This window comes from Mastomys coucha, unplaced genomic scaffold (genome assembly GCF_008632895.1).
Source record: "Mastomys coucha isolate ucsf_1 unplaced genomic scaffold, UCSF_Mcou_1 pScaffold21, whole genome shotgun sequence".
In the NCBI taxonomy this organism is placed as follows: domain Eukaryota; kingdom Metazoa; phylum Chordata; class Mammalia; order Rodentia; family Muridae; genus Mastomys; species Mastomys coucha.
Genome location: NW_022196904.1, coordinates 143,262,100 through 143,273,248, shown reverse-complemented (window position 1 = coordinate 143,273,248; position 11,149 = coordinate 143,262,100). Strand labels below are relative to the sequence as shown.

Here is an 11,149-nt window from a genome sequence, read left to right as displayed (position 1 = left end):
TCTGCGTTGCTGGGTTAAAGTCTTGGCTTCTTTTGAACAATCAATAGGACTCTTTGAGCTTCAACTGATCACTTGCACACTGGATGAAAGCAAGAGCTGGAACAGCAAGGCTTTGAGGGCTCTAGGCACCTGCATGGAAGAGGCATGAATCACATGGAGTGAATGAAGGACAGAACTCAGATCTGGACAGATCAGAAAAATCAGAGTGCTGCCAACTCTGAAGTGTGTTTGCAGTCGGTTTCCGTCTTTGTGCTTCCCTCCAAAATAGCTTTACATGCTAAGTTCAAACCAGGCTATTTTGGTTATAAATTATAAAGCTTTCTTAGATGTTTACTACACTTAAGTTGTAAAAGGACTCTACTGAGTATTTTCTATGCACAACATTCTGTGTTAGGTGCTTGGTTTTGTTGTATTCTATAAGGTTGATTCTCTTTACAAAGTTGAGGTTCCAGTAGAGATTAACCTAGTGAGGTCCTTGAGTTTCTGAGTCTCCCTCTTCAACTGTGTAAGATGGGTGTGCTGATCATTACACCCATACTGCACGACTTTGGTCTCTTCTGTTTGTTGTTGTTGTTGGTAGTAGTGGTGATGGTGGTGGTGGTGGTGGTGGTGGTATGACAAACTATCTGAGACTGAATAACATCCAGAGAAGATACTTATTAATCTTATAGCTCTAGAGGTTGCAAGTCCATAGGTAGTCAGCCACATCTGACTGACTACATGCTACATCACAACATGGAGGAGAAAGTGTAAAGGTAGACAGATGGTGTGTGAAGAGAAGAACAAAGAATCCAGCCTGCTTCTTATAAACCCACTTTTACATAAACTAATCCATTCATGTCAGAACTAATTCAGTCCCAGAAGGAAGACACCAATACTTTATCAGAGTTCCATTTCCCAATACTGATGCCTTAACAACTAAACTTCAACATAAATTTTTGTAGGGAAAAGTGATAAGAAAACTATATCATTCTATAGGTGTCACCTTCCATGGAGCCCTAGGACAAGGACTAATCTGGAACACACAACTTAATAACTGACTGTCCATTTATTTTGTGTTGGAATTTTATACATGACAGACTATTTGTTTTTTAAAGCAAATCCATAAAGTACTTACTGCAACCTAGTTTAAAGGTAGAGAAACTGAAACAAGAGATGTTAGATAGCTCAGCAGAGTGATATATGAGTAAATGGTGCAGACATGAATTGATTCCTAGGAGTCTAAGGCCACAGGTGATATTCATCTCAGCTATAGTTCATAACCTACACCTTTAAGAGAGTAATGCAACTGAGGGGAAGGGACATTTTTATATACATTTGTGTATGTGCATGTTCATGTGTGTGCAGGTGCACATGCATGTGGAGACATGCCTCCATTTATCAGACACCATCTACCTTGTTTTCTGAGATAGGTCAATTAATGGCTTGGAATTTGCCAAGTAGCTTAGGCTGGCTGTCCAATCCCCTGTACAGACTTTTAACATTAGTTCTCAAAATCTAACTCAGACCCTCATGCTTACAAACACTTAAGTGACTGAGTCATCTCCCGGGCCCCTTTTGTTTTTAGCCCTCTGTAATGCACAGCCCCTCCTGCATGTGTCATAGCATCTGTAATGTGGATGATTACTATTAACCCAGGTCCGCCCCTTGTCCTTGTGATCTGTGGAAAACATGGCTATAGCCAACATATGGAACAGCTCATCAGTAACCATGTTCATCTTCTTGGGATTCTCAGACCACCCAGAACTCCGAATCTTCCTCTTTCTGACCTTTCTGGGCATCTACCTCGTGACCTTGACCTGGAACCTGGCCCTCATCATTCTGATCAGAGATGACATCCGTTTACACACACCCATGTACTTCTTCCTCAGCAACTTATCCTTCGTTGACATTTGCTACTCATCCTCTGTAGCTCCCAAGATGCTCTCTGATTTCTTTCGAGAGCAGAAGACTATCTCATTCCTGGGATGTGCCGCTCAGTTCTTCTTCTTTGTCGGTTTGGGCCTAACTGAGTGCTTCCTGCTGACAGCAATGGCATATGATAGATATGCAGCCATCTCTAACCCCCTGCTCTACACCACCATCATGCCCCAGGGTCTCTGCATGCGCATGGTGGCCGGAGCATATCTTGGTGGCTTCCTGAGTTCTTTTATTCAGGCCAGTTCCATATTTCAGCTCCACTTTTGCGGGCCAAATGTCATCAACCACTTCTTCTGTGACCTCCCCCCAATCCTGGCACTCTCTTGCTCTAACACATTCCTTAGCCAAGTGGTGAACTTCCTCATAGTGATCACAGTGGGAGGAACATCGTTTCTCATCCTCCTTGTCTCCTACAGTTACATAGTGTCTGCTGTCTTGAAGATCCACTCTGTGAGAGGCCGGCGGAAAGCCTTCAACACATGTGCCTCGCACCTCATGGCAGTGACCATGCTGTTTGGGACAGCACTTTTCATGTACCTGCGGCCCAGCTCCAGCTACTCGTTTAGCAGAGACAAGGTAGTGTCTGTCTTCTATTCGCTGGTGATTCCCATGCTGAACCCTCTCATTTACAGTTTGAGGAACAAAGAGATCAAAGATGCCTTGCGGAAAGTGATGGAGAAAAAGAAAATGTTTCCTAACTTGTGAGTGAAAGCATACTACGCTGCTCTACTGGAGGCATACATAACCCTTGGCATCACTCAGCTTCTGCCCCAGGCAAGAAAGGCATTATGCATTCATATTTGAAAATAAATTATTAAAATGATCCCTATGAGAGTATATGAAGATGTGACTGGAAATGGGGGTATAGGATAGTGATGTGGAAAACTAGTATTGTGAAACTCCCCAGGAATCTAAAAGGGTGACCCTAGAGAAGACTCCTAGTAATGGGGGATACAGAGCCTGAACCAGCCTTCTTCTGCAACCAGGAAAGGCTTACAGTGGTGGAACTGAGACACCAATCCAGCCATAAAACCTTGTATCTACAATCTGTCCTGCTTGTAAGATGTGCTGGGGCAATGGTTGGTGCAGAACTTTCAAGAGTGGCTAACCAATGATTGATCTAACTAGAGTCCTACATGAGGAGAGGGAGCTCATGCTAGACACTGCCTTAATAGCCAGGAATTACTGGATAGCCCAAAGTCTAACGATAGAACCAAACAAAACTGACCAAAACAATCAGTGAAATGATTCTTAGTATTATTCTGCTATACTCATAGATCAATGCCTAGCCCAACTGTCATCAGAGAAGCTTCAGCCAGCAGTTGCTGAATGGGATCAAATGCAGACACTCACACCTAAACATTAAGTGAAGCTTGGGGAACTTCTCTGAAGAAAGAGAAAGGATTGTAGGAGCCAGAGGGGTTGAGGATACCAGGAGAACATAGCCCACAGAATCAACTAAAAAGGGATCATAGGGGCTTGCAGAGCCTGCATGGGTCTGAGCTATATACTCTGTATATATGTTATGGTTGTTTAGTTTGGTGTTCTTATAGGACTCCTAACAGTGGCATTGGTGGAGTCTCTGACTCTTTTGCCTGCTATTAGGACCCTCCTACTGGGCTGCCTCATCCAGCCTGGGTATAAGGATCTGTGCCTAGTCTTATTGTATATTTTTATCCTGTGTTCAACTAATATCCCTGGAAGGCCTGCTCATTCCTGAAGGGAAATGGGAAAGGAGTGGATATGGGAGTTGGGGGGAAAGTGTTGAGAGAGTTGAGGGAAGAGAACCTGTGGTAGGGATGTATTGTATCAGAGTAAGAAAAAAATAAAATAAGAAATATAAAATGAGGCCCTTCCCATCAGATGTGTGTCTTTATTCTTCACATTCACTTATCTGTTGCATTCACCAATCAAGAACAGAGGTAAAAGGAATTTCTTTACAAAAACACCTTTCATCTGGGCATAGTGGCCCACTCATTTAATCCCTGCACTCAGGAAAACAGAAGCAGGCGAATCTCTGTGAGTTGGTACTAGCCTAATCTACATAAGGCGTTCCAAGCCAGACAGGGCTACATAGTGAGATGCTATCTCAAAAAAAATTATAATAACATATTTTTATAAAATTGTAACAACTATCTGTTATTAGGCAGTATACACCAAACACAAGAGCTATTTAATCAAATACTTGTTACAGTGCTTTGGTTACACTGTATGTAGGATACAAAATGAAGAAACAAGATTTCATCAAGAAACCGAACTTTCTCAGCGTCATACCAGAAATTAGAGCAGAACTCTAGTACACATACAAGTCTTCCGGAAATTCCTCTTGCCAGATAGTGGAATTTGAAGAGATCTGTCATGCATAGGTTAAATAAATTATTAAAACAAAACATCTATTCCAGGGCTGGCGAGATGGCTCAGTGGGTAAGAGGACTGACTGCTCTTCCGAAAGTCCTGAGTTTGGATCCCAGCAACCACATGGTGGCTCACAACCCCCCTTAATGAGATCTGACGCCCTCTTCTGGTGGGTCTGAAGACAGCTACAGTGAATTATGCCAGAGCGAGCAAGACAGAGCGAGCGGGCTGGCAGAGGTCCTGAGTTCAATTCCCAGCAGCCACACACATGATAGCTCATGGCCATCTGTACAGCTACAGTGTACTCACACATATAAAATAAAATAAAATAAAATAAAATAAATCTTTTTTAAATAATCTATTCCATTAAACAGGGTCTTCTTGTTAAATTTCCTTACTCGCTACTGAGCCATTCTCTAAGTAAATGCTAAGGGGCATTTTCCTTTGCTACGGCTTCTTACTGCCTCAGCCGTACAAGAACCTAACAAACCTAAGTCCGATGGTCCAATAGTTTTCCCCTGTTGCTCATCTCTCCCCAATTCTGGTGAGTCAGAATTGCCTAGATTTTTTTTCTTTTTTTTTTTTATTAGACATTTTCTTTATTTACATGCCATATGATTTCTCCTTTCCCAGTTTCCCCTCCAAAACAAAAAACAAAAACAAAAAACAAAAAACAACAAGAACAAACCCCTGTTGCCTCCCCCCTCCCCCTGCTTGCCACTCCACCCTCTCCCACTTATTGGCCCTGGCATTCCCCTACACTGGGGTCAGAATTGTCTAGATTTTAACCACATTATTCCTTCAGCAGTCTGACACTGAGAATGAAGTCCATTACAGCTTAATGTCTCTCTCAATCACCATAACCATACCTACTCTCTTCTCTCTAAAGAGATCTCTCCAAGATCTCTTTTCTTCCCCTACCTGGTTAATATATACAGCTACATGAGGGGTACTGCATATTTTTCATCATCTTGGAGCAATATAGAGTAGCTTTCATATCCATATAACTTATCTTCTCTTTGGAAGGAAAGACTTTTAAAGTCGATTTGTCCATCAACAATATCTCTACTAGGAAGATCCACTCTGGTTTCATTGTGTCTCTTGACACTTCCAACATACTCCCTTTTGCCATTGGGCTAATGGAGGACCCCATGGAGCCATGTGCCTCCCACATGCCTTCTGACTGCACACCCAGCTTCCCATGATCTGCTATCCCCAAGCTGACCAGAGCTTACAGAAGGTAAGACATCTAGACTTGGAGAGCCACACCAGAATGCAGGAGATAAGAGGCCAGCAGGCAGTTGACCAACCCTAAGGTAGTGTCCATTCCCAGAGTGTCAGATGAGTTCCCCAAAAGAAAAGATCTCAACCTTCTTATAGTTTACTCTTCTCCTGAACTTTGTACAGGCCAAGGCACTGACTTATTAGTAAGTACAGGCGTAGTAGGAACAATGTAAAAATTTGAAGGGATTTCATTGTTCAAATAAGAGAAATATTACTCCACATTGGGGGAAGCATAATCATTGCATTGGAGGAGAGACAGCTGTCTCAGGTTTGCTGAATTACCAAAACTTACTCCCATCCAAGACCAAATGATGATGGTATGATGATGATGATGATGATGATGATGATGATGAGTGCTACAAGTCGAATATAGTCATTGTTTGATATCCAAAACCTGCTACTTGTATGCTAATTAAAACTAAAGAAAAGATCAAAGTGTCAGTATAGGTGAGATGACCCTGTAGGTAAAAGTACTTGCTACCCATGCCTGATGACCTGAGCTCCCTCTCTGGAACTCACCATGGAAGAGAGTGCCAATTCCCCAAAGTTGTACTCTGACCTCTACATATACACTGTGGCATATGCAAGTACGCATGTGTGTGCACACATAATAATAATAACTAAAAGTTTAGTCTAAAGAAATCAAAGCATACTGGGCAGTGGTACATGCCTTTAGTCCCAGCACTTGGGAGGCAGAGGCAGGTGGATTTCTGAGTTCAAGGCCAGGCTGGTCTACAGAGTGAGTTCCAGGAAAACCAGGGCTACACGGAGAAACCCTGTCTCAAAAAAACATAAATAAATAAATAAATAAATAAATAAATAAATAAATAAATAAAATCATCAGCTGAATTCCTGATAGAGTTTCAGAGAGGACAAGGCTTTTATCTGCCCCGGTGGCTGCTTCTGACAGGTTAGCCCACTCAGGAAGAGTACTGTACTTACTGTTAATGGACCTCCAGGTGACTTTAAAAAGATGGCATTCTTTCTACAAGGAGACAGAGGCTACTGAAACAGAAGAACAATGGGGATGTTAAGTTATCCTTGTCAATTTTCTCCAAATTTTACCATCCCATAAGCCATGCCAACCTTCCTAGGACACACTGAATGAAAGAAGATTATGAATCCAAAGGTTCCTTTCAGTGTGGCCCCTCCCCCACCTTCTAGGAGAGATGAGGACAGAGTTCCTCACATGCTGACCTATCTAGGCTTTTTCCACCATCAATCACTAAATCCTGAACTACAGCACCATTCATGACTCCAAGGGCCTCCAAGTCAGGAGGGACATACAAGGGGCAATCAGATTACCAGGAATCCTCATATCTTAGCTCTATAATGATATTCTTAACCGATGCCTGGGTTCTTCGGAACAGTTGAGAAACCAAGATAATTAAATGTTTTAGAAAATAATTTAATAACTATCATAAATTTTTGTTATCAAATGTCACACACACACACACACACACACACACACACACACACACACACACATGCCTTTGATGGTCTTTACTTCTTAGAGAAAAGACACCAAAAAACTCCTCATGGTATTCCAGCTGATTCTTCTTTCAATGACTCATGCTGATTCAGCAGAATCTGTCTGTTTCGCTTGGATCATGCCACCACTGCTGATTTGTGTTTGGTGTTTGCTATTGAACTGGACTGCTGGTATCCTAACAGCAAAGAGTGGAATCACCCCAAGGAACTACTTCTAAACAGGTCCACAACACCCGTTTCCTCTTAACCTTCTTTTTCCCCTACCTCTGGCTGGTGGGTTAGTAGGAAGTTTGAAGTATTTAAGAACCCTAAGTAAAGTAGGTTTTGAAAAAAATCTAAGCCTACAAATCTCTGTGACATTTTTACACCAGTTAGAACCACATGTGATGTAATCTATGTCTGATTTTCCCCAATCAATGAACCCCATGAATGTAGAGGTCACATTGTTTATCTGATACCCAGAAAGTACCAAATACATATTGTGATTGATCGTTATCACTGTCCTTTTAAAGGAAATCAATGATATGATCAAGTATCATACGGCAGTATGATATCTGTCATATGGTTGTGGCATATTATTGATGAAATGTCTGCAAATGGGTGTGAATGACTTTACACAGACCTCAATGCTGATCTAGCCAAGAGAAATGGCTTATGGGAATTTTTCAGGTTTTCTTGAATATACTTACATCACATCCTCATTGTCTTCTCACTGTGGAGGCAGGTTGGGGACAAAGAGACAGAGGGAGCGAGCACACACATATGTGTTGCTTAGTAACCTCTTAATAACTCCCATTGCATCTGCAAGTGCTTGCCTTCACCACTGAAATTACATGTGCTACAAATATCTGACACAAATCCCTATGCTGACTATTATATTAGACTTCTAATTTGATGTTTGAGAGAACACTGTAAGCTGTGCTTGTGTTCAGGTGAAGAAGAGCAAAGCCTTGACAATGGATGAATTGGCATGCTTGTCTTTCTAACACAAAGGTGGGTGAGAGCATCCTAAAGACTTAACAAAATTTATGATCTATGTAGTGTTCAACCTTTAGTCTCTGAAAAGTAAAACACCCATTAGTAATTTAAATATATCTCATTTTGAACTAAAAGTTAGAAACGCTTAGCTACATGTGGTAGCACACATCTATGATTATAGCACTGGGGAAGCCAACTTTGTCTACATAGAGAGCTTTGTGACAGTCAGAGCTACATAATGAGATCTTGTCTTGAAAACTAAGATATATATATAAGTAAAAGATAAGGTTTATAGCATAAAACACTGTACTTCTGAAAACATTTAAATTAAAAGGTCATTTTCTTTATGTCAAATTTTATTGAGTTTTTGTGTCAAACTCTACTATGAACATCTACTGAATATCTGTGATGTATAGGATATTAACCCCTATGATTCCCTTCTAAAAAGAAGATTAAATGCTAGCTGCAAGCAGGAAAAGAAACTTGAGTCATAGTGATGCCAATGTTGTAATGACATTGGTGACCTACATTTGTATAACAATGTGAAGTCATGGTGTACACTCAAGGGCAGAAAGACAGCTTTGGGACTCTCACAGTAATACAAATGAATAGGAGATGTAGAATAAGGTCTTAAATGCAATAAAGGAAAACTGCCACTTACTGCACTTTACATACTCACATCCATTAGCTCATACATCTGTTCCAAAAGAATTATTGAATAACTGGTATATGATAGGAAGATGCAACTGGTTCAATAGAGATGAAATAAAGTCTTGGCTCCAGGAATTTTGCATTTTAAGAGAAAGCAGAAATGTACATAGAATATGCTGGACTGCCATAAGCAAAGCCCACTGTGAAGAAACAGGCTTCTCATTTCATGGAATAGTATCCCAAACTTCTAAATAGCCAAGTTGCTCAGGGTTAGAGAGTCAAGATGGAAACTAATTAAACCTAGCAGCAATATTTGTGTCCTTTAGGCAAGCTGTCTCTAGAGCTGGTCATGCAACCCTGGGGGATCATGTAAAATGCCCATTACTTAATTCTGACCTGTTCTTGAGCCTGAGTCTAGAAAATTCTAAAGTGATTGGCCACAAAGCAAGAGGCAAAATGCTAGTACTTGAAAGAGATGCAAACTGTCATTAGCTTTGATCTACGTTCTGGGAGAATAGAATGGACAGGTCCCGGGCTCTTCACTGGGTCACTTCCTTAAAAAAGCCATAAGAAATAGGAAGAAAAACTGGAGCTGACTTCCCGCACCGCCCCCCCCCCCGGCCTTTCTTCAGTAAGTTGTATTTCTTACAACTTTGCAGAAAAAGAGAGGAACATATACAATATCAAAGTTCAAGTCATTAGAAAAGGATTTCATTTCAAATAGTGAGTGTGAGTTACTTATTTTAAAATCAGAAGCTATTTTAATTTTTAAGCTAGAAGTTTTTTAACAAGACATAAGGCGATATAGATTTAAAGTAAAGTTGTTTGAATCAGGGGTGGTGGGGCACCCCTGAAATGTCAGTGTTTTGGGAGCTAAGACAGAAGATCAGGAGGTCAGCAATAGCCTGAGCAACCTAACAAGACCTTACCTCCAAAAAAAGTAAGAAGTTAATCACTGAGGTAGCTCATTCATGTCTCAAAACTGTCCAAGTAAAATTACTCACAGATAATGACCACAACAACTACTGAGATTTCCATCCTCTCAGACTTTTAAGCATGTAGGAGTTTTTTTCCCTAAATATTATATCAGCTAGTATATTGATTGTTTTAACCCATCACAATTCTATACTGTCGGCCAGAAAGTTTGCAAATTATAAACTATACATTATAAACCACTTATTGTACCAACTTTTTACACCAAAACATTAGCCTGAATTCTTCTTTCTCTGGCTGTGCACTGCCCTGTGACGAGCCTCCTCGGGCCTTAGGACACTAAGCATTTGGTTTAATCATTCTCTAACCTGAATTCCCAAAGCAGAATTTTGTATTAATAACATTTGCATACTTTAATTTTTAATACATATTTCCAAAATGGCATTCCTCCAAATTTTGTCCCTAGTATTCATCATCTTTGAAGGTATTTCTTTCCCCACATCCACATCTATAACAGGCCTTTTCAAAACTGGCCAATATTCTACATGAAAAAAAACATATCTGACTGCAATTTTAATTTGCATTTCTTTCATTAGTAGTATGATTGACCATCTTTTCATATGTGGACTGACCACATCTCTATGTGACTTATGATCCTTTTTTTTTTTTAAGTTTCTGTCTATGTCACATTGATTTGTAAGAGTTTTTCATCAGAGATATTAATAATAGACCAGGTATGGTGGTGGACATCTTTAATCTCAGCACTTAAGAGACAGGGCAGCCAGAGCTCTAAAAGTTTGAGGCCAGTTTGCCTACACAGTGAGTTTTACGCCAGTAAAGGATACATAAGGGAGACCCTGTCTCACAAACGACAACAAAGATCAATTGGGGACGAACTGTAAATAGTTTGCCATTTTTCATTTATATTTAATTATTAATATCTATAATACTTTTATTTTTTCTAGAATACTTTTAAAACCATAGGTATTACAAACTGTCACTTAATCAAACCTAATTGTTTTTAATGTAATTTTCACATACTTTGAAGTATTTTTACTATTTATTTACTTTCTGTGTAGTAGTGTTTTACCTGCATGTATATCAATGCACAAAGTTGTGTGCTTTGGTGCCCTTGGTGCCTGTGGAGGCATTCAATCCTCTGACATTTGAATTAAAAGTGGTTGGAAGCCACTATGTGGGTTCTGGGAATCAAACCTAGGCCCTCTGAAAGGGCAGCCAGTGTTTTTAACCACTGAGCCATCACACCTAGCCCTCCAAAGATTATTTTTAAAACTTTCACTCCAATATTATGCTAATGTTTTCACTGCTTTAACATTTGTTACCTATGGTTTTCTTTTTTTTGTAAAAAATATGTGTTTGTAATCTATTTCCATTTTTAGTCTCCCTATGTAAAAAGAAGTCAAACATCCAAATACATTTAGAACTAGGTTCATCAAAACTAGAAAATTAATACATCATGTAATTTTGTAAATCCATTTCTGGGAATTTGTCTTTTTTTTTTTTTTTTTTTTTTTTT

General features: G+C 40.0%; 1 protein-coding gene across 1 annotated transcript; it reads left to right on the top strand.

Moving 5' to 3' along the window:
• The first annotated feature begins 1,651 nt into the window (after window positions 1-1,651).
• LOC116101052 (olfactory receptor 5A1) lies at window positions 1,652-2,684 on the top strand. Its single transcript, XM_031384747.1, has one exon. The coding sequence runs from the start codon at window positions 1,672-1,674 to the stop codon at window positions 2,623-2,625; it is 954 nt and encodes a 317-aa protein (XP_031240607.1). The 5' UTR covers window positions 1,652-1,671; the 3' UTR covers window positions 2,626-2,684.
• The last annotated feature ends 8,465 nt before the right edge of the window (window positions 2,685-11,149 follow it).

Coding starts and splice junctions, on each gene's coding strand:
- LOC116101052 (XM_031384747.1), top strand. CDS start 1,672: ATGGCTATAGCCAACATATGGAACAGCTCATCAGTAACCATGTTCATC.